General features: G+C 38.2%; 1 protein-coding gene across 1 annotated transcript in view; it reads left to right on the top strand.

Moving 5' to 3' along the window:
- atg7 (ATG7 autophagy related 7 homolog (S. cerevisiae)) overlaps nucleotides 1-24,652 on the top strand; it is an 85,243-nt gene that overhangs the window by 54,400 nt on the left and 6,191 nt on the right. Inside the window, exon 18 of the mRNA XM_004068648.5 lies at nucleotides 855-977. Within this exon, the coding sequence (XP_004068696.1) occupies nucleotides 855-977 (123 nt within the window). The remainder of the gene's footprint in view (nucleotides 1-854; nucleotides 978-24,652) is intronic.

Raw genomic sequence — 24,652 nt, 5'->3', positions numbered from 1 at the left:
GGTCTTATCTCCTGTAATTACCTGCATTCTCTATTTTTATCCGTACTTTGAAATTTTGCTAGGTGTGAGTGGGAAAGATGCAGAGGACAGGGTTAGATGGTGGCAGATGATTTAATTTTGGCCCCCCTGCAGAGAAAAGCCAAAAGGCAAAACAGAAAAACTCAAGTAGTTGCTGTCAAGATCAACAAAAATAAATGGTCATTAAAAAAAATTAAACTTCCACCTTTTGCAATGTAAATAGAGTAAAAACTCATTTTGTTTTTCCTCAAATGACCACTGGAGGCTGGTTGCAAAAGTGAGCAAGGTTATCATCAATTCCAGTGCAAAGAGAATGCCAAAAAAATGGTATTTATAGTTTGTTTTCAAAAATATGTGTTTTGTTTACTTTACTTTTTATCAGAACCTAAATTTGTTGGGTCAACCCATGGGGGAGGCAACAAAATTCTTTTTTTGCCAAGTTTCCCATTTTTGGAAACTTATTTAGCTGTTTGAAGCAAACTCTGGTCAATGTTTTGTACCATTTCTGTCAATCAGAATCGTATGGGTAATGTCAGAGATCATGTGTCTTTTGTTAACGCCATCCATCCATTTTCTATTTTCTTAACCCGCTGTATCCCTTTTAGGGTCACGGGGTCATTGAAGCCTGTCTCAGCTACTGTTGGGTGTAGGCGGGGCTAGTGTAAAGTACTGGCAAAAAAACAAAAAAAACAACAACCTCTGTTTATATATGATACTCAAACTAAACTTTTTACCTTATGACGTTAAACTGATCCCTTCAAGGCTCCATTGTTTTACCCCAGCAGTGGAAATTCAATTTCATTTAAAGTTTTTGTCTGTGTTCTTTTTTTTTTTAGGTCTTGGACAACTATGAGAAGGAAGGTTTCGACTTTCTGTCCAAGGTTTTTAATTCATCCCATTCGTTTCTAGAAGACTTGACAGGCCTTACTCTGTTGCATCAAGAGACACAAGCTGCAGAGGTAGGTCCTACCATCATGTGAACACTCAGGAGACACACACAAAACCTGCTGTGGTACTTTTTTGCCTCTCCAAACAAGTCTTTTGCTTTAATTTTAGTTTTATCTGTTTAAAAATCTGGAATCAACTTTTTTTGTAATAACATACTTGAGCTAATAGAGACATAAAACCAGCACTCATGGGTGGAACAAAGGCTTGGGATATTTCTGTAGTTAAAATGTTGTTAATATAAACGTTTGTTTTAAGGTTATAAAAAATCAATGTTTTAAATGGAAATACACTTGAACCAAGTGTTGCGCCTGATCCTCCCACTGCTGATTTAGTGATGTGACTTGAGGCTTAGAAACAAGACAGTTTTCTGCGGGCAGGGTACCAGTGATTCTCACAGTTTGTGAGTGTTGTTAGTGTGCTGCTGGTGTATTCAGTTACATCAAACTTAGAACTTATTAAAGAGAAGCAAAGAGGGTACCACATCTAAGCAGTATCTTTTGAACATAGAGTTTTTCTAGTGTTTTACCACATGTTGGTGATTTTGTTGATCACCTTGGACTTTTGTGCTGTGACTGGTGACCACAATGTTTATGCCCCACATAAACTGCATAAACTGAGGTTCCATTACTTATTTACTTACTTGTTTACTATTTAAAACATCTCATTTGCTTTTGACCCTAAGACATGTCATATCCTGTTTTTTCACTTGTCCAGTAACTGTATACAATTAACCAGTAAATGGAGTTTGAGTGGTTTTTAATGCAGTGGCATATTAATTTGTATACTTTAATCCGTCATTGGGCAAGAACCATGTATGACTTCAGTATTAAAACAGATTTGCATGGAATGTGAAATTTTATTTAAAAATGTTTGAAGTGTACTAAAATAGCCCATCTGTAGTAAATATTCACGTTTCTAGATGTTTGTGTTCATCTGCAAAAAACAAAAGAAAACATTTACAAATGTATCACACATTCACTTTTTGTGAGTACCCGGTGTGTGTGTGTGTATGTATGTATATATATATATATATATATATATATATATATATATATATATATATATATATATATATATATATATATATATATATATACACACACTTCAAAAGCTTCAAAAGGTAGAATAAAAATAAAAAGTTGATGATTTGATTACCTTTTTTCCAATTGACAAAAATCTAATATAGTTATAAAGAGATTTACTTCTGCTTAAAAGGATTACCCTAAAATAGCATTTTAATTAGTCTAAATACATTAAAAACTTTTTTTTGATCTTGTTTTATTTCTAGAAGCTGACATTTCAAAACTGTTTAAATCAGTTTTTAAAGATTTTTCTTTCAGTACAGTTTTTTTTCTAATTGTTTATGTCAGAATTACTTATTTCAGCCAAATTATTTTGTCTGTCAATTTCATGAAGTGGGTGGAGTCTTGGACTCCCTCTATGGTTTTTAATGCACAGCGTCACGGCAACATTTGTGCAGCTGGGTCCCCTAGATGATCTAGCATAGACCATCTCACAGCAGATGCTATTTTGAGTCATTGGGATGAAACGTCTAAAATTCAGGGTGTAATTGGTGCCCAGACAAAAAGGTCAGTCTCTGAAAATGTAGGCTCCACCCACTTCCTATGATTGACAGACAGTTGTTCAACTGTAAAAAGGCATGATGAAAAACAGAGTTATGCATTTAAAAAGTAGCTTTTGAATTGAAACTAAAAACAAAATTTTCAAGGTAATAGCAATACATAATAATTCTAACTATTGTAATGTGTTTACATTTTATTACAGCGTTAAAGATTATCACATTTTAAATTAAATTAAAGTATATCCCCCAACAGTAACAACATTTACAAATTTGAGTGTAGTTATTTCACATTTGTATTTTTTTACACAGTTAATAGTTTACTAATACGTCGTTTGTTGTTTTACATTTCAAGCATTTGGGAACTCTATAGTGTCTTTTATAAAAGGTAGAAATATATTTAGGCCTTCTCGTGGAAGATGTGTGTTTTTTCTCCGTGACATTAGACAGAGGGAGTTGACAAGAGAAGCAAAAAAAAAAAAGAACGCGTGGGTGTAGGAGGATGGGTCTGCTCCAGTTCTGCTGTGGGAAAATCCCCATGATTTCCCTCTGATCTGCTTCTTAAGATAGATATGTTTATGTAATCATAATAAAAAATCATGGAAGCTGGACAGAAATGAGGAGACTCTTGAGCCAGATAAACGTAGACTAAAAAAAAAATCTAAAAGAAAACAAAGGAAATAAAGGATCTTTCTTTACTCCGTCTTTATTGCTAACTATTTCCACCCTATTTTCAGTTTTCTTCTAATGTCTTTTACTGGTTTCTTCTCTTCCCCCTCCTAACAAACTATGATGAAGAGGCTGGCGTCAGGCCTTTTCCCCTAAATCAGAAAAAAACAGACCAATCACAACATTGTTTTGATTTCCCAGCCCACTAGCAACAGAAGACTCAGAGCCCATTTCCTGCACACAAATTACTTATTCTGTAAACCACTGTTCTAAAAGGAACCCCCCCCCCCCCCCCCCCGCGCCCCATTTCCAGGAAGAGATAGTAATTTATTTCTTCTTTGTTGATGCATAGTTTTGATTTTATATGAGAATCCACTTGGAAAAGGCTTGTTGCTTTTTTAATATAAAAATACAGTTTTTAAAAAAAAATATCTTCTGTTTAAGTTATTTTTTTCAAGTGTAAAGCATGTGTGTGTGTGTCTGACATATTGTGTAAGTTATAAAAACTATAATGCACGCCATCAGAAATAACTCCTATGTACTTTTGGGCTATTTTAGGAAGATTTTGTAACTTGAGAAGTACTTTTTATGTAGCAACCTCAAAGTTTTGAAGTTTAAGTTCTGAAAAGGTTTATAGTTCCTGGAGGCTTTGCCTATGTGTCATTGTGTGTCTGTAGTTGTGCATGAGTGATTTCACAAACCGTGGAAAAGTACATAGGAATGGTTTCTTAGAAAGAGGAGATTTTCATAGCGTAAGAACAAATTTACGTGGTGTCAGAGTAGACACCAGTGTCTACTCTCGTGTATTCAAAATGTTCTGCACTGTAATCCTCTGATATTTTTGATAACAAGCAAGAGTGTTACATTTTGTTTCTTTCAAAAACTAATAGCTTTCTCATACTTTCAGTGGTTGGATTGGAAACTCAACACTTTGTACAAAATAAAAATAAAAATGGTACCCTTCCATTTCTAGGTTTAATAAAGCCAACAGTTTTCCTGCTTTTGAATCTAACAGGATGCTTGGACTGTATTACTCTGTCTGTGGTTGAACATTACTGTCTAGATGAGCAGAAAGTAGAGACGCAAACAAATTATTCATCAAAGTAATGTCAGAAAACAAATGTTGTTACATATTCTATTTTTTGAGAAATTTTGGTCCAACTACATGAATGCTTGTTTTTTTTTTTTTTTACCAAACAGTAACTAGCTTAACATTCTAAGACTGGATTCTTTGAACTACTGTAACCCTTCAAGCATTTACGGAATCAATGTAATTTCTGCAGATTTTGAGGTAGAGAAAAACAGCCTTGCACTGATATGCAACACTTTACACTCGTGAAGTGCTTCTGCAACCAACGTGCGGCTCTGTGCAACTGTGCAACACTTTACCTTAGTAAGGCGTTTCATATCGGTGCAAACCCGATATTAAAATCAGCTTTTCTTCACGTCAAAATCAGCCGATTCACGTAAACCTCGTGTCAAACTCAAGGCCTGTGGGCCAAATGTGGCCCGCCATGTCATTTTAAGTGGCCTGCGAGAACATACAATTTTTTATTTTCTAAAAATAAAAATTGGTGTGTATTTATTCTTATCCAAGGGGGTATTGGACTTGAAATATGGGATTGGTTAACTATACATTAGGACTTAAACACTGTCCATATAACCTAACCTGACAGAATCCAATGTAAAAGGATTTATGCTAGAGTAACAAGCAAACATGTTTTCTATGCAACTGTAATTGTCTCTTTAAAGAGTTAAAATAAATAAATAATTGAGTTTATTTAACATTAAGGAGTAGTTACATTTATTTTTCATTACATTTAGTTACATGTATAGGTTCTATCTGGCCCTTTGAGGACAGCCACTATGCTGATGTGACCCTCGGTGAAAATGAGTTTGACACCCCTGACGTAAACAGTCAAAGTGTTACGGTATCTCCAAGACCATGTGATATTTAGATGTCACAGGCAACATCTCCGGTGTTAATATGTATGTAATCCAAAACAATTTACCTCATCTAAATGTTGGGAGTTATTTAGAATGTCCTTTTTTAACAGCCCTTATCAGCTGTTTCTAGAGTCATGCCATAAAAATGTTGATGAATAAATTTGTTGTTGCTCAGAGTTCTTCTGTCAGCCATTGGCTATGTAAACAGTAGATAATTTCTAAGTCATGAAAGAAAATGTGCTAAAGGTTTTTAGTCATAGTACAACAGACGGAGACGTATCTAGTGCTCAGGATTCCATGTGGATGACTGGATCAAGGTCATGGAATTAGTTAAACCAGCAGCAGTGTCTTATTGGTCCCTTCTGCAGACTTTACCCTAACCTGGAACCAGCTGGTTTGGAAAATGGATAATTGATACTAACAAGAAGTTGCAGATTTGATGAAGCTCCTGTAAAGTCACTTTTAGTTTTCACATTGTGATCTCTTTTATGCAAATAAAAGCCCCAAAGACAAGATGAAAAACATTTAATGGACCCATAACCTATTATTTTCATAATAGTATAAATGTTCTGTTTTTTCAGTAAGCTTTTTCGCATATTTGTAAACATTTTGAGAGATTTGGAAACCGGTTTCTCTTTTTTAAATTCATATACACAAAGCCTGAGTTTAATTGAGATGTTTAATGCTTTTGGCATAAAGGACCTATATCATGCAAAATCAAATTTCTTTTTAGCTTTTAAGTGTATTATAACGTTAATTCCTTACAAAACTACGCCAAAGTGGTCTTTTGATCCATTAAAACATCTCTGAGCATTCTTCTAAGAAGCACCAGCCCTTCCCAATCCTTGAAAACGACTGGGTCTTCATTTTGTGATGTCACAAAGTGAGGAACAGCCCCTTCCTGGAAGTGTCTGCTCTGCCAGGCTAACACACACACCCTAGTGGTGATCGGCAAAACACTTTCATTTTATATGCGTAATAATGCATGTCCAGCTTTCCAAATTTTGGATGTTTAGTTTGCTGCCAAAGCGGCCTAGGTTGACGTCATGAAATGGGCGGCACCTACAAGGAGCGAAAGCTGGGGCCTCAGAGATCGAGTCGTCTTACTGCTGGGTAGGAAAATGATCTGCGAAAATGACTCATATTTCATAAAAAGTCATATAGTCCATATAGTGATATAGTTCTTTTAGCACTGACCAGTTGATGCACTTTGGCTCTTTCATATACAAGTTCTGAAAGAAGGAAAAACCTTGAGTACATCTTTGCAAGTGTTTTATGTTTATTATAGGAGGGAACGCATGATTCTTGGTCATTCTTTAAATGATGTATTCATATTAGCATTTCCGGTAAGTCTGTGTGACTCTGTTCCCACACAGTTTAATCTGTGCAGCTGAAAATGTGATGTGCAATCCTCTGAACACAAAGGCATGTTCATACTAAAGGCCCAGTGATTCACAGAACAGAAACAACTGTCTTTGTGTCTTTTTTATTTGCTATTATCGAAAAAAATGCCCCACGCAAAATGTTTTGAACCATTTCTGTGGTGGATGTTTACAGTCTGTACATAACTGAGAAGTTCTCTTATTGACTGTTACATTGATTAAAATGAAAGGCTTCACCTTTAGAATATATCAATATACTGTACTAAAGCCTGAATTTTGTATCAATTAAAATCATGTTTAAAAAAAACAGAGACAAAAAACAAAGACTTTTTATATTACAGTTGATTTATTTTATTGCCACCCATTTAATTTAAAGATGAAATACCTGAATATCAATAGTGTTGAATTGGCATTACATTATATAACAAATAAAAAAAGGACTACTAATCTATCTATTGATCAACACAGCACATGATTTTCAAAGCATCCAAAGCCCTACTATACTTTTTAAAAATGGCTTAGATTGTAATAACTAATAGCTATTTTTAAAAGTTTATGGCAAAATCCCAATTGTTTACAGATATAGACCAACAGATCTCTGTCTGGGATTTGACCCACTGGATTTAATATAAAAACATTTAAAAGCAGTCCAAAAAAAATGCTTCAGGGCTTACTTTGTGGTTTGAATTTGTTCCTTACAAATTGTGAATCTGTGAGGTTGTTTGTCTCTGTGTTATCCTGGAAGCAACTGACAAAGTGTCATGTAACTGGGTAGGCTACAGCAGCCTCATGGCACCAAACAGCAATGTTGCATGTTTAAAAGATGGATGAATAGATGGATTAATGTAGTTTTTACTGGGCGGAGAAAAGCCTCATTACATTTTCATGTAAATTATTCCCCCAATCCCTACATAAAAGATGTGACATAACTTAAGTTTCTAAGTTTCCTTGAAAGTAGGGGTCTTTGTTTAAGGGCCTTAGACTTTTCTTCATGTGTTGTTTTAAAGATTGTTTGATCAAAAATCAAGCAACAGTATTTCTGGTTTGGAGGAGTATTTACGGGAAGTGATTATGTGGAAGACAACTGTGCCAATGGTTAGAAAATGCCGATTACTGTCTTCGGGACAGCTGTGAGCATCAGGTTGTAGCGAATACTTAGAGAACACGCTAGAGTAAGTAAGAGTAAAGTAGGTTAGATGCAGGCACAACATATGTGTTTTTCATTTTTGGACCCCCCCCCCCAGATCATACGAATTGTGCAAGGAGCCTGCGAGTGCCGTTCATAAGATAAGTGGGCACTCCTTGCATGCAGCCTGACTGTTAGAAAGAAAGAAATTAGACAATCAGAGTGTAGTTTATGTGGGTGTCCAATTGCCACTTCGGTCATCAATGCACACCCTGTGCGTGCAGTATCCGTGCGAGGTCACCATAGGGCAGGTACTCGCACCTTATTACTCACAAGTACAGTGTGGTGTAAGGGCACCGTCCAACAGCATCATCTGTACATCACGAGTTCGCGCAACTTCTTTTAGCCTTATAAATACTTTCTGAGACCACACACACAACAATCAGATGTTCTATTTTCACGGCGTCCGTTGAGGTGGACAGACAAGGGAAGGCCTCAAGGGAACTGTAAGACACACCTGGGCTCCCATTGAGATGCGGCCACTCCTTCCTGTACGGTGGCAGGGTGGTTGGCCCCTTCCCCTCACAGGGAGAAAGCATTATTTCTGTGTAGAGTTTGTATTTTCTACCTGTGCATTTGTGAGATATCTCCATTATCGGTTGATTGTTGACTCTAAAAGGTTTGAGTGTGAGTGTTGGTGTTAAACCCTGCAATGAATGTAGAAAATAATTATTTATACAGGTGTTTAGTCGCTCATATACATGTAGCACTAATCATCACCAAGTTATTAGTCACTGGTGCCAAAAAAAAGAACAGGTTCAGCTGGCCAATTCCAGCCCTGAGCTTTTCTGCTCTACGTAAAACAGTGTGCTGACAATAAAAAGGATTTAGTTATATTGGCCAGCAACCCAACAGCTTGGAAGAAACACAACTGTGAGAACGGGCATGGACTCTTTAATAATATGTACTCCCTACTCTCCCCAGTCACATGAGTTTTTTTTCTTTCGTTCTTTGTCTTTCGCCCCCGCATAAACACACACGCACATTTACTCTGCGAGCGTCAGAGGGCCTCATGGATGTCAGAGCTTTATCCAAACACTGCTTCGGTTGCTACATGCTTCAATTATTACCAGATGGACTCGGGGAAAATCATATTAGACCTGCCTTTTCATTAGTACAATGTTCACCCTCACTGCGCTGAATAAAAGTAATTATTATTCTGTATTCCAAATTAAATGGAAGCAATGGTCCCAGTGTGACTGTTTTTTTTCTTTTCTGTTTGCCTTTTTTTTATAGCCCCATGACACAGCTTTGAGTTTTTTGAGTCAGCCACTACTTGTGCAAGTTCTCAACTTAAAAAGATGAGAGACGCCTGTAATTTTCATCATAGCTTTACCTCAACTATGAGAGACAAAATGAGAAAAAAAATCCATAAAATTACATTGTCTGATTTTTTTTAAAGAATTGATTCTTTAATTATAGTGGAAAATATGTATTTGCTCGCCTACAAAGACTGAATCTGCAACAGGTAAGCACATTGGTGTGAAGAAATCAACTGTTGGAGCAGTTCTTAGGAAATGGAAGATATAGAGACCACTGATAATGATCAAAGAAAAGAACAGTGCTTTCCGTAACAAAATCAACTTCATGCATGATAATGCACAATCTCATGCTGCAAGGAATATCTCTGCATTGGCTGCTATGGGTATAGAACAAGATAAACTGATGGTGTGGCCCCCATCCTCCCCTGACCTCAACCCTTTTGAGAACCTTTGGAGCATCCTGAAACGGAATATCTATAATGGTGGGATGCAGTTTACGTTCAAAAAGCAGCTCTGAGAGGCTATTCTGACATCTTGCAAAATGATTCAAGCAAAAACTCTCCAAAAATTGACAAGTTCAATCGAAGGATTATGCAAGAATTATGAAGCTGCTACAAAATAAGGGATTCTATTTTCAATTGTAACATGAACAATTAAGATGTTTTTGATCAAAATAGTTTTAAAAATTTTTGAAAAAAATGCTGTTATCTTTTGGAGGTTTGTTCAATAACATTTATTATATATTCTAATGGCTAGTGACTTAAAAAATATGCTGACTGTCATTTGCATTGAGTATTTAGAAAAATCATAGACAATTTTTATTTGCATAATAATTTGGAACGTGCTGTAACTATTTTTAGTTTTTAGCCCAAATCAAAAAACCTGCGTTGTTTTTAAGGACATAGTAGTTTGTTAGAAATATACCTCTAACTGAGTTGTGGGTGGGACTGTTAGTGTGTAGCCACCCCACCTCCTCTTCCCGACACCCATAGCTGAGCTCTCTGTTTACAAGCTCTCTTGTTAGGTTACAGCTCTTCACACCCCCAATCTGTTTACAGGTGAAACAAAAATGGCGAACAATATTGGTGCAATCCAGCGTTACAGTTTTGAGTCAGATGCCATCTCAGAGGAGGGAAACAACATTATTTGTCTCCAGCTTGTGGCTCACCCATTTTGTGACTTCACAACAACAGTACAGACCAAAAGTTTGGACACACCTTCCCATTCATTTGAATGAGAATCTTTTTCCAACAGCATTTTTTTATTTACTACTGATTCACAACGATTTGAATTAAGAAATTCTTAGAAATGCAATTTCATTCTTAATTTACTTTAAAAATGTCCTCCATAATTAGAAAAATGCCACAAGAACATGTTAAACATGTTTTTTATTGGAGGGGGTTTTTAAAGAAAAGAAACGTGAGCTAATGCGACAAGCTGCTTTAAAGTTTTATAAAGCAACTTTAGCTTAAAGTTTGTGTTATTTGCATGACTTTTTCTGTCTCTTAGCTCATTCTCAGTCACATTGTTTCACCTTATTGAGGTTCTAATGCATTTTCAAACATTATTTACTCAGCGTTTCAATTTGGTTCAGGTCTGGACCCTTACTCATTCTTATGACTGTTTGATTGTTTTTTTGTTGGAAGACCTAGTTTTTAAAATGTTTCATTATGTCACATGATGACTTCACATTTACTTCCATTAAGTTTGACATATCGAGTTACAGAAAGCTTAGTCGCTACAAAGTTCTCCTGAACCAGCACACATTCTTTGAGACAGATGTCCAGGAGTTTAGTCAGTGCAGTCCCTGAATTCTGTTTGCCTGAAGCTGTCTGGCTCCTGCTGTTGGGGGGGGGGCACGGAGGGATGCATGCCACTTAGGCCAGCTGTCTTTAGCTCCGACTGTTTTATCAGTTTGTTTCTTTACAACACGGCGAAAACTACCAGGCTTCAAGCTTCTTTACATGGCAGCTCTCCTCCGGCGCCAGTCGGTCCAGAGGGGAACCTTCTTACAGCCTGGCATCTGGCTGCTCACATGGACAAACAGACAGATGACTGGCTTGCAAAAGACTGAGTTGTCAAGCCGTCCCTATTTAGCTCCCACTCTTCTTCCTGTGCGGTAGCTTTTTTAGCTGTTATTTCTTGATCTAGGACACAGTGGCACTTAGAGTTGACTCTCTCCTCCAGTGGAACCAAACATATACATTTTCTTGCAATGCATAAGGATCAATTTACAAGCAAAAAAGAAGCATGCATGCCTACCTTTAAACTGAACTTTATATTTAAATTATTATTGACTGTCCAAAGAACTTAAATGTCAGTTTTTAGAAATGACTTGAGCTGAGCTTTAGGCCTCCATAAAAACCACTCCAATTAAAATCGTGTTTTTGGTCTTTTTAACATGTTCTTTTGGCATATTTCTGATGATGGAGGACATATTTGAAAATGGTTACCCTCAAAATAGCTTTTCTGTGTATTTCTATAAAATTGTTTTGAATCAGAAGTGGACAAAACATGCTGTTTGAAAAAGAACATATTTGTGATGTAAAGAATACGCTGGGCAGACCACAAGTTCCCTATTTCAAGCTCTAGATAGGGTTTTTTTTTTTGTGTTGCTAAAACAGCATAATCGTAATTAAAAGACACCTGGAAATACTTTTACAGTAGACCAAAAGATGATCGGAGTGGGACTTTACGGTAGAACAGACTTTTGTCTGGCAAAAACTTGCGGTAGACATCATCTTTTAAAATGAATATTCTAGTAAAATACATATAAAAAAACAGGAAGCAGTTGCTAAATACAAAGATGTCAGCATTATTTGCTGTCTGACAGAGGACAAGCTTGTCATCAGTTTTGTCCCACATACAGTCTGTGAAGTGATAAATCCTTTCACTAAGACCATATCAACTAAATGTTATCAGCGTGCGAGACACAGATGGAGCACGGAAACACCTTATTGTTTGATGCTCTGCAGATTTTTTGATGCTGTGCAGATAAACTATCACTTGTGGTGTATTCAAGACAATCATCTGTGCAGACGTGGGCAATAAACAACAGCCAAAGCTCCACTCTTCAGTTCCAGCATTCACTACCCCTTTGCTTAGAAATACTTTTATATCTGAGGCACTTTGAAATGTGTGTGAACTGAAATGTCTCCCTAGAATACGCTAAAGATGTTACTTTCTTTAAAGTTAACTCTGTACTTTCTGTCCTTGTTAAGCTAACATAAATGACCTCCCGTTGCATCAGAGACAGATATGGTTTGATCCTCTCAGCGTATATACGTCCTTGTTGGCGGGCAGGTTTTCTTTGGCCGGTGCTTACATATCTGAATCCGATGTAGACTGATTATGTCCTGCCTTGCTGGCCACAAATAATCTACCCATGGGCCTTGGCTCCATACAAAGCCCACTTTCTCCTGCGGACACAAGCGCTCACGTCAACAAACACATGTACACATTTGTGCCGTTAGCTAAAATAGCTCCTCTTATCTTTCCTCACGGTGCTCCTCTGCCCAGCACATGTTAGAAAGTGATATCATCGAGCTTTTCTTTCAGATTGGGCTTTGGCTCCGATTGAGTGCTTAATGGGGACTGTGGTAATGACAGCTTGTAGCAGGAAAATAAAAACCTTTAGCGAGTGGAGAGGGATTTATCTCCAAAACGCCTTTTCGAATCAGGCAGTCAGAAAGCAGTTGGAAAGCTTGATTTCAGCTGCAAATGGCCTGTGTGACAGCTGTGGAAAAAGAGATGCAGGTCAAACTGTGCTATTATCTGCACAGCGTGAACCTCATGCCTCACATCAGGACCGTGGTGTTCCATGAACCCCACTTAGTTCAGGTCTGAACTAACAAGTAAGCAGTCCAAAGGCCCGGTTTCCTCTTTAAATGGCAGAAACATGTTTGGGTTCTTCTGATCAATCAAAATGTAATTTTTTTAAAGTTTTTTCTATCCTGTTTGATGAAGGACAGTATTAAAACGTGTTATTTCATCTGGAAAATAAAAAAGTATTGACTGAGTGATTTGCAGAGTGATGAGATCTTTATAATGAAAGACTGTGACTGTGTAGTGGGCTTAGGACCACATCAAAAGATTGCCTCCTCTGTGGTTTACTAGGCTCTTTGCCGCCTTTTCTCTTCTGATCTCTGTGTGTTCTTGTTAGTGCAAGAGTGTGTGTGTGTTCTTTTTTTGAAGACTGATTATTTTGAGCATTGCTTGCTCTCCCTTTTAGAATCGAAATATTCGAAAGAACAAAGACAAAAACAGAAAAAGTTCTGATTTTTTGGCTTTTATTTTCTGAAAGATCATCGTTTATGTTGGGGTCTGTTAACTATGGGGGGATTCAGGTCTTTGTGTTTCCCCATTGGGCCTCAGTTTTAAGGTTTTTCCGCCATTGTTGATTCTTTTGCTACGTTTACACCGGCGTCTGCAACATGCTTTCAAGCAACCACTTCTAATAAAAAGTCTATAAACGCGAGTATATGTGCGTTTTTGGCTTCTGCGTTCAAAAGCGCTTGCGTTCACGCTGTTATACAAGTGTTTAAGTCTGTTTTTGGGCTGTATATACAAAACGTGTGGTCATTTAACTCTCATCAAAAGTTGAACCAATTGAACTTTGACCAATCAGGGACTTGGATTTGGTAGTGACGTACTGGTAGCATCCTTTTTAATTCACAGAAGTGCCAACCATTTGAAGATTGATTATGGAGGAGAAATAAATAAGTGCAGTTTGTGTCCGCCGGGAATTCTATAACACCAAGTCTTTCATGTATCGGAGTAGAGCTGTTAAACTAAAAGCTTGGGGCAAAATTTACGAGATTTCCACTGCTTCGACATTTCAAGCCTCTTCCAGCTGTGAGTACATGCGCTGGTATTGGATAGCGACAATTCAGTGTGAACACCATATGCTAGAAGCGCGTTCAAGAACCCGCGTTCAGTGTGTTGCTGAACGCACATCACGTGCCTGGTGTGTATGCAGCATTAGTTCTAATAAGGTAGCGAACAAGTCACATAAACAAACAAGCTTGGCACTGACCTTGTATTGTCATTTGGGGTTTTTTGCACACTAAAGCACTTCATTAGGTGAGTCTTTAGGGGGCTACACACACAAATACCTCAAAAGACACAGCAGATATTAAAATCGGCGTTTAGGTTTTATGGACTGCTTGTCGCTGTCCCAAAGACGAACTGTAATTTGAATGTAATTAGAAAATAAAAAACATGATTAAAGTTGTTGAAAAACCTAAATGGTAACTCCTATTTTCCCAGCTAGATTCTTTTTTACACAGTGTGGTTCACAGGGGGTCTAACGGTATACCTGTGTGACTTGAAGTGTTGATAACCTGTACTGTACAGGAAATGAGTCAGAGGAAAGCATAGCCTCCAGGGAGGCTGGTGTGCTTTGGCGGGGGAAGGGAAGCGAAAGGTCAGGACTAGTTTGTGAGGCCTACAACAAAAAGGTGTGCAACATAAGACATTCCAAATCAAAGAGTTGTGGGGAATGAGTCACTCGTTTGACTTTCAAAAACACTCACCTGCTGCACCCAAACATGGGGGGGTTGCTGTTCTAAGAATGGCTGCAAACATTTCCGATAAAGCAGATAAGCATTTTTCTTGGAAAGCATAAATTTACGGTGGCCGACGAGGCTCAAATTCAGCATTGCCTGAAGCACAACGGCTTTACCTGAAGCACAACGGCATTACCAGAAGCATAAAGGCATAAACCACAGCACAAAGGAAATGACGGAAAATGAGGAAATGAGGACTTTTTTTTCCTACCGGCGGGAAAAAATTAATTCAGTTTCAAACTATTTGGCGCTCCTGAGAGCTACATGATATTTGTACTAGATTAGGGTGTTTTCTTACTACATAACGTAAGTTCTTACAAATATACGTATGTCTAAAAATATAAATTGACCCAGCTCTCCGCAAAGTGACATATGTATCTAACGCTTTTTGTCTAACACTGGATAAAGTTGCGTTTGGTAGGTAGCTAAGCTCATTTAGCTCGCCCCGTTCAGTCCGCTAGTTGAGGACAGTTTAGCCTCTTATAATCAAGAGTTGCAGTTGACAAGTGTGTTGTCTTGCTTATCTTTAAGTAAGCATAGAAAGGTGCTGTAGTGTGTTAATCAGACTTTTTTTTATTGAACAGTCTCTTTCCAAGTACTACACCGCGAATGGCAATCTCTCATCAGCTTCCTAGCTCTGCGCAGTGCACTAACCCGTGACTACCCGCCTAGCATGCTGGGTAATCATGCATGCTGGGTAATGCAGTTCTAATGCCTAATTTCGATACACTACAACAAGTGATATTCGTAATATATATAATTTGTAAGAAATTACGTGCTCCGGTTAATGCCATTGTGCTTCGGGTAATGCTGTTGCGTGGTTTCTTTTGTATTTAGTGTGAGCCCTGTCGGCCACCGTACAAATTCCTTGAAAGGTGGATTGAAAAAAAGACAAAATATATGAAATATATCTATGTTGAAAGGGTTGGAAAAGAGGCTGAAGGATGCCTCTCACATAAACAACAGGACCCAGCTGCTGCTCCACAGGCCACCACACCCAGCAGAGAAAAAGTCAGATTGTTGTTGTAGCTGGCCTTTACAACTTTCATAGAGGAGGGTGCACGTGTTGTGGGGGAGGGTTTGAAATAAAAAAATATAAAAAGTAAAGAAATTGTGAACATAAAAGAGGAGGACGTTCCTCCCTGTTAATGTGAAATGACATAAGGGAATCAAGATTCATTTTTCCCTCCCGGTTTGTCGCTTTCCTTGCATTTGTTTTCTGTTCCTAAAGCTGTGAATCCCCACGCTTTGTTTGGTTACCCTAAGACTTACAAGTTTATGAAAACACAGGCCAGGGGACGTGACCTCAGCTGGGACCTGAACGTAGAGGCCGTTCCCACCAAAGCTCCTCTAAACCCCGTCTTTTCCCTCCCTGGTTGTTGTCAGAGCACGCTCGCTCCCAGCCATGTTATCCTCCACTCTCCCTCTGGTGTTCCTTTCCTTTTCAGGCGTCACCTCTGTTATCTGTCATCCCGCGTTTCCCCTCTTCCTCAATGTTCACCGGTTATGCGTCCTTCAAGACCCTGATGTCATTTTATGTTTTTTTTTTTTTTTTCTCTGTTCTTTTATAGCACAAAAAATAACAAGTCATCTGCATCATTGCTTTTAAAATTAACATGATATTTATTTCAACGTTTCATAAACAAACTATTCTGTTTGTTTTGTTTTTTAGGTTTTTTTAGCTAAAGGTCTTTGGACTAATGAACTCAGAGACTTGAACTTGAGATTTGACAGATTACTTGAGAGACCTGACTTTGGGCTTCTGACTTTGTTCTTATGAAATCATTTGTTTTACCTTAAACTTTAGGAGGCTGCTGTCAGGTCTGACGCGTATATTCTTCTTCTTGTGGTGAATTTGTGAAAGTGCAAACCGGTACACACCCCGTGAAGCTGTTTCGCCTGGTGTACCGTGGTGAATCTGCACATTGAAGTAGTTTCACTTAAGTTCGACATGGTTCTTAAAACTCCAACGCTTGACAAAGACAGAGCTGTTGATTCCTCCGTGGACTTCACTGGTCGGAAGCCGTTTTAGTGGCTCTGGAAGCGCTGCAGCACGTGTGAAAACTTGATGTAAACCTTTCTGGACGTGAAGAAAACTCTGTGAAGTCTGGAAAATTGCCTGAAGCAATGACCCTTGGTTTGAAGCCTTGCAGGGAAAAAGTAAACTTATCAGTGATGAATTGCCGCTCCCTCCCTTCTCATGCTTGGTTTTTGTCACAGAGCTCAATCTAAACTAAACTAAAACAAAACTTTGCTTCAACATCAAATATTTACGAGAGTCACCTAGTTTTTTGTGGTAGTTTGTTTCAACTCCCACTGACTTCAATGTATCTGCTGAGTCAAATTTCAGTTTGTGTTAAACTTTAACCTTCATTTGTTAAGCTTGAAAAAAAATATTTGGTTTAGTTTAAAAGCCACCCAAATGTCTTCACTGGATTCCAGTGAGTCTTATTGGGGCATAGCTGTTGTTCCAACTGTTCCTGTTTATTTAACCCAGTGAACAGGACATGTGCAGGTTAAGTTGTCGGCTCTCCTCCTTTTCCTGTTTCGCCTTGTCCTCTTCCTGTCTCCAGCTTCATTGATTAGAGTGTGCTGTCATGCAGAGACACACCGTTTTCTCTATTCCCATAAAGAGGTAAAGGCCTGAAACATAAAGAGGGAATGGAAAAAAAGAGGTGCATATATAAATGTTTTACTTAGTGCTGTCATACGGTATACATTTTTTGTATGATTAATTAATTGATCTAATTAATACATTCTTTATTGCAATTATTTCAACCTAATAGCTGCTGTAAGAAGCCTCATTTTGAGATATTTTCATTAAAATTCCTGACATTGAAAAACTAATTACAGCAACAACAAAAAAGACTTTATGTATTTGTTTAAACCGTAACAGACTTTCAAACTATACTTTTAAATCCAGCAAGGGGGATTTCTTTTTCAATGTTGAACAATTAAGAAAAAAAACAAAACAAAAAAAAACATCAGGTCCAGAGTGCTCTAAAAATATATGGGATATACAGTATGTAGTGGTTACGCCATATTTGCGAGCCCACTACACAAACGGCTTAGATGTTTTGGGAATGAAAAAAACGAAAGGAAAGAAAAATGTTTCCACGTTGCTACTCAGTGATGATTGAGGAGCAATGAGGGAATAAATGAAAACTCCTAGGGGAAGTTTAAATTGTATAAGGCACTGAAAGTGCTGTTTTGGGAAAATTCAAGATGGTGGCCTCTTCCCAAGGTCAAAAGTCAACAACATTTTGGCTTTGGTTGTAGATCTAACCTTGCGCTATGTGTGTGAAATTTTAGAAGAAGAACTCGACCAAAATGTATTTTACCATATTGTGCGAGAAGGGGAAAATCGCCAATTTTGAAACTGCCCTGGATATCCCCAACACATCTGTTTTGGTTTTATTTACCCCTTTTTTTTCTAATTTTTCAGATTGGGTCATTCATTCATATCCTAAACTTATTTTCACTGGGAGCTAGGTGTGTGGCAGTTTTAGTAAGTTATCGAGTATGTGGCGAGGAAGATACGGACGCCCTAACACTCAGTCAGAAATAATTAAAGAGGAAAAGGAACATTGCGGTCACAATTTGGTCCTTGTAGTCTTTGACTGATGCAGGCCATAATTATGTTAGTTTTGTGGAATAAATGTCAAAAAGGTCACTGGAGAGACACACACCTCCCCTTCCAGGTTAGATTAAATTTCATTTTTGGAATCATAGACTGTTCAGAGGGTCAATCAAAATATGTACAGTAAAACCCGTTGAGTGTCATTGTTTTTTTTCTTTTTCCACGGTCCAGAGGGGGACACGCATTAGGACTTTTGAACCAGACAGATAAAGTCTGCAGAGACTCAACATGTGCCATTGATTGGAGTAGTCGGAACATTTAATAGGATTTTAGCTGTTGCTTACAGAGATAAAGAAAATCTGTATTATTTGGTGACAGTAGCTATTGACGTTTTTGCTTTAGTTTTCCTTCTCATTTCTACTAAACATCCAGACGACACACACTACACTCTAGATCTGGATCCCGCTGTCCAAATTTCTTATAGGCAGACACATCTGGAATTGCTTAGTCAAAGAAGAACTTTTACTGCCAAGCAATATTAATCAAAGCTAGGCTTATTGTGCTGACTTACTTTTACTGCCTGGAGACGGTATTTTATTAAAGTAGAGGCATTTTTAAGTTTAGAAGTTCTCCCGTTTTGGGTTTTCATTGGCTTTGGGGAGATTAAAGTGGTCACAACGCTGAAAAGACACAACGAACACCAAACGGTGACAAGCCCTCACACATGTGTCACTGTGGGAATGTTGAACACTACGAATATGTTCAAGTTCTTGGTTGATTTTGGAGGGGGACATTGTAAAAAAGAAAAGAAAAAAAAAGGACAGAATATACTGGTTAAAACACACAAAAACAGTGAAAGTAGGTTACAACGACACAGCAAAAGACTTAATCTAAGTGTCAAAACAATCTTTGCTGGACTTTTTTCTATTTTTTTCCTTTAATTTTCAATGTATTTCATTTTTTTGAATCATAAGAATAGAAATCAATTCATCGCTTCATTGTTACACCCCTATTATTTTGCATAGAATTTTAATGCGTGACCCAATTTCATGGAAGTAAACACAAAAAAGAAAAGACATATATGGTTAGACTAACTGTTTGGACTTTTCCTGGAGAGGTTTGATACAAAAAAATGAATAAATAAAATAAAAACTCAATAAACCTTTACAGCCGGGTGTTTCATTTAAGAAGCACATATAAACCTGGTATGTTAGCAGCTTCCTGAAGGGGATTTCTGAGAAGCTTGAACCTGTTGAAAGATCGCCACCAGTATATTTGGAAGGATGAAGAAAAACAGATTGGTGTTCTTCAGGCTTCATGTTCTGGAAAGATTTTTTCAATGTTTCCCACAACAATAATCACATCAGCTGGCAATTGTTGGAAAACATTATTCATTATCATTCATTTTTTTAGGCTTTTCATTCTTTTTGTGGATAAATATTGGTTTACTTACATAGAAGATTTTACTTTTCAAGCATTTTGTAAACTACTTTTCCGTTTTTTTTCATCGTTGTTGTGTAGGAATGTCTAAGGTGCTGCTCCAACAGCGTTACGTAGGGCTGAATGAGATCATGGTGCGCACCCACACGTGTGTTTGTTGCATGGCTCCCTTTTTTCTAAAACCATGTGACCTGTTTTCTTAGTCAAATTCCGTTCCGCAATGTCTTCTGGACCTGCGTCGGAAACGGGGGTTATTGGACGCCGGCGACGGACCTGTTTGGCACCCTGCAGGAGGAAAACGATTCCACCTCTATTTCTAGACGGAAATCGTTTCTCTGTTTTCTTTTAGACTGTTAGGGTTTTTATGGGTTGTATTTTTGGCCAGCTTTTCCATTCATCGTTGTGACATTTCACACACTTTTTTACATATCCTTGTAGGTAAATTTTTCCTTCTTTTGTTAACATCTTCTTTAATGTGTGACATTTTGCCCATTTGTTTGTGTGTTTGTTCTATTTTTGGTACGTGTCGATTTCTTGATCTTCACATCTATAGGGTTTGAAGACCTTCTGTGATTACACAGTTTTGTTTTGTTTTGACTTTTCCAAGTAGATTTTTCTGTTTTCCTTAACTTTATTATTTAGAAAAGTTCTCTTATTTCTGTAAAATGTAAAATTGTTGTGTTACCTATTGAAAAATTGGAATCTATTGGTTGCACACCTAGTTTGCTATAAGGTATAGATAAATGACATACATACATTTTGTGTTTTTTTAAGTAAAATTTGACATGTTGCAGAGTGCAAAGCAGAGTAAGGTCACAGAGCTCCTCTCAGGGCTGGGATCTGCGACTGAAGGGTTACTCCAAATAACACAGAGCGCTTCCTACCCAGTGACAGGTGCTGCCTCAGCTGGAAATGCTGTTGCAGTATGCAGAACATGTTTGGCAGGTCTGCTATGTGGACTTGTCCAGTTCTTTGCCATAATTAACTTAACAGCATGAAGGAAATCTGTGCGGCCATTTCAGAATATCTGAATAAACGCAGTACAGACGAAAAGCACAAGTCATACCCAGATTTGCATTTTAAAAATAAAAGAGTGCTAAAAATATTTAGTGGTGTATTTAGTACGGCAAGACAAATCTTTAGCAGTTTGGCTCCTTACCATGGAGCTCTATATGAGTGAAGCAGGTTTTTCCACTATATTTTTGAACTCAAAGCAATAGTTTTCATTTAAAAAACAAAGACAAATCTGTTTTGGTTTAATTAATATCAACTTTTTGTCTATATAAAACTGTTAAAAGTGCTTGCAAACCCTCCACATCTGGTCGACTTCAAAGTGCTGCTGTGTCACCGTAGATCGTTCTCCACAGGAAACTCCATTTTCAGGAAGGCCACACCCAAAAGTGCATTATTTATCTCCATCCTCCAGCCCAAAGCCACAGCTCATTTGTTTGAGTGAGTTCAGAGCGTTGTATCGGGGCCCTCTGTGAGGTTAAAACACTCACCCGTGCTATTGTTGTGAATGTTTAGGCTGCTTTAAATCTGTTCCTCTGATATTGTTCCCGTAGCCATTTTGGATGGCTTGTGGTCAGATAGTGAGGACAGATCTGAAATACAGGTGACAATAAGAAAGAAAGAAAACTTTCACAGTAATCTGAAAGTTCCCTCGGTTTTGAATGAACAGAATTTCCTGAGTGCTCATAAGTTTGCTAAAGTTGATGATTGTTTCAGCGCTTTCTAGCAATAATAATTGTTCAAAAGCAAAATGCACCTTCTCATGCAGTTAGATCTAAGGATAGAGTCAGACTGGACACATTTGGTTCAATTAAAATAAACCAGAATTCATTTCCCTCGACAATCCAGAACGCTTTTGGACCCATCTTTCATGGTGGTCTTGAGTCGCTTCCACTTGGACTGAACTTCGGTTCCTTCTGAGTTTCCTCAGTCTGAATAGGCTTTGTGCTCGGAACAAAACAACTGAACCAAACGGCCTCCATTAGGTGATGTAAAACGGAGCGCTGCAGACAAAAATGGAGCAGCGATGGAACAGCAACTCTTTAAAATGTGGTCGGATGAATGCAAGCTCATCAAAACAATTTTAAACGTGATACAGGTTGCTTCTTGAACGGTTTACCTGACACGGTTGTGTCCGAATACCTTCACTACTCACTACATGTTGCACAATATAGTGCATTCCAAAATCAAGTGCCCTAGGAATTTCCCAAAAGCATCTGCGAAAAACCAGTTTGCTTCGATGCTCACTGAATTGGCGAATAGAGACCACAATGCATTCTGTCAGAACCATTTTTGCCCAAAAAATGTATTTAAATGTTTTTATCTTCAGGAGACAATGAACACACAAATAATCGCAATAATGCCCAAACACTCATATTAAATAGATTTTAATTTTGTTAAATCGATGACGTCATATCTGCCGTTAAGAAGAAAAAAAAAGTACTCACCATGGTGTCTTAATTGCTTTTAAAATTCAGGGCACTACATAGTGCTGCACTTTATAGTTTTTTAGTAGTTAGGGGTTAGGGTGGGAATTCGGACAGAGCCTACATGTCATGAACGCTTATCAGTGTGCCTTCTTAGCCGTCTCCTCCTCAGTAACCAAAGCAGCAAGGAAAAAGTCTTGTACCTGACATTTAGAATTTGAAAGCGAAATATAAAGCTTGAATAAATGAACTATCTTGACAAGAGATGCAAAGCGCAGGACTTCCGTAATTTCTGCCTCTAGTCGCTTTGCCCCGCCCTTGGAATTCCTGGCCAATGACTGAAGAGATCCAACGTTACGTTGGGAGTGGGGTCATCTGGACCCCACCAGATAGCACAAGTGCTACAAGCTTTGGTTTGGAACACAAACGTCCGACTGAAAGGTTGGTTTGGTCTTAATACAGCAAGGTTCAGGACTCGATCCGGATCAAATTGAGCAGACTCGGCTGCGGTGGAAAAAAAAGCAGGAGAATCCAGAGTGTGCTTTAGTCTAAATGGCTTTGTGTTGCAGACTGGTGACTGCATTATCTCTCGTCATTCCAATAATAATGTTTTTTCTTTTATGAAAACAACCTGCCTTTGTATTTTGCTTATGGGAACATTTCACAATAATAGTTGTTTGGTCAAATTCTTTCACACCAAAAATGCTTCATTTCAGAGGTTGATTAGTCTTTGCTCCAGCAGTAATAATTCAAGGTTAAGATAATTTAATGAACGCCTGCTCCCCCTAAAATGAAGCAACACAATGCCAGAAACCCAGCTTTGGTTCTGCAGGTGGATCCAGATCATTTTAGGAAAAACCAGGATGGATCTGCATCCACTGAAAAGATGATTGGCAAAAAAATAAAAAAAACTATGCATTCCCGATCTTTTTATTTTTTTGTCTTTATCAAATCCCCAGAAATATTTCATATATTTTATAGAGTGAGTTAATACAATTTTCTGTTATTTTTGGGCCGTTTCTGTCTCTTTAAGAAACAATGATTGGGTGAAATCTTCAGGAACTAACAACTGGGCCAAATGGATCAAAATGGTTTTGTGTTGCATCCTCTAACAACAGATAGATAAAACTTTAGTTTAGCGTTGTCAAAACTCTTTCTCAATTAGTCTCTGTATGTCAGGCAAAGACAAAGCATAGGGAAAAGAAAATGGGTTGAGCGGATTTCCTAACTTTGTCTTTGCTAACCAGCAGCACTCACTGCTGCATCCAGAGGCCCTAAACCACATCACTTTGTGTGGTCCTTTAATTGCATATCAGATGGAGCCAGTCTTCATGATGAAAGCCTGATTTTTGCGCTAACGCTTCGCTGTTGTCTCTGATATATGAACCAGATGTGTGTTTAGAAGCAAAGCCCATCAGCAATTGCACTGCTTTTTCCGAGTTCAATGGTTTTAGAGGCTGGATTCCCACTGAGGCCACCCGCACTTAAGGCTTAGTGTGTTGAAGCAGCTCATTTAAAAAAAGGGGGGGGGGGGGGGGGGGAATCTTTGACTTCTGTCTGAAGCAGCAGTGAAATTGCAGTGAAACGATGCCTCTGACGGTAAACTGCAAATGATGCGAGTTGTAGTTTTTTTCCTTTCTTTAAAAACGTCGTCTGTGACAGCCTGCAGAGTTTTAAGAGCTGTCATGCTCAGGCTTTTGCTGCTTTTTTGCTGGAGTGGTAATCAGCTGCAGCAGAAGGTTGGCTGAGATTCTTCCAGCCTCAGCTTCCAGCTAAAAAGCTCCTCTATCTGATCCCATCCCGGCTCCATTTCCACTCCAAACCTGGATTAAACTTGTCGAATCAACTGGAGTCCAGCTGATTGCGATCACATTCACACCGCGATAACACGGAGCTTACACATGTGGAACATCCAACACATTTTCCGTGGCGCTTGGATAATAAGGAAGACTCAAAGCAAATGTGTGTTTATCTGCCAGTGTCACTAGTGTGCACTCGTTAAAATCGAAGTTCTCTAAATATTTGACTTAAGAAAAATCAAAACAAGCGTCTCAGATCATCACCTTTATTTGATTTTTTTTCACATTTTCCCTCATCCAAAACCTTTGACTTTTACACCATCATGGGTTAGACCAGTGTTTTTCAACCAGTGTGCCGCGTTACACTAGTGTGCCGTGGGAGATGGTCAGGTGGGCCGTGGGAAATTGCCCTCATTAACTGATCTAAAAACATTTACCATCTCCAGGATATCAGCTCTTTGTTCATCCAAATAGGCCATGAGTAGTTAGGAATATGAAAGATCATAAAATACTTTTTCTTTGTGTTTATTTGATTCTATTAAAGACATTTTGATAAGAATGACTGTACCATGATCTAGCCGCAGCTTCCGACGTTTTCAGAAAAGTCTCGCCCTTTTAACTGTCTCCACCAATCATTCTTGGAGGCTTGATCACACGTCATCAGTCTGACCAATCAGAAGTGGTTAAAGTTTTTACTTCCTTGTTCTGATTTTGCTCATAAAGTCGCTCAGTTCTAACAAATTTACCAGCTAAAGCTCGTCTTTAGCGATGTAGCTTTCCACAGAATCCCGTGTCAGACCGTGAAACAATTAAACAAAACCATGAAGCTCAGAGAAG

The sequence above is a fragment of the Oryzias latipes genome, chromosome 5 (genome assembly GCF_053564925.1).
Source record: "Oryzias latipes strain Hd-rR chromosome 5, Olatipes_Hd-rR_3.1".
NCBI lineage: Eukaryota > Metazoa > Chordata > Actinopteri > Beloniformes > Adrianichthyidae > Oryzias > Oryzias latipes.
This window is presented reverse-complemented; position numbering and strand designations above follow the sequence as displayed.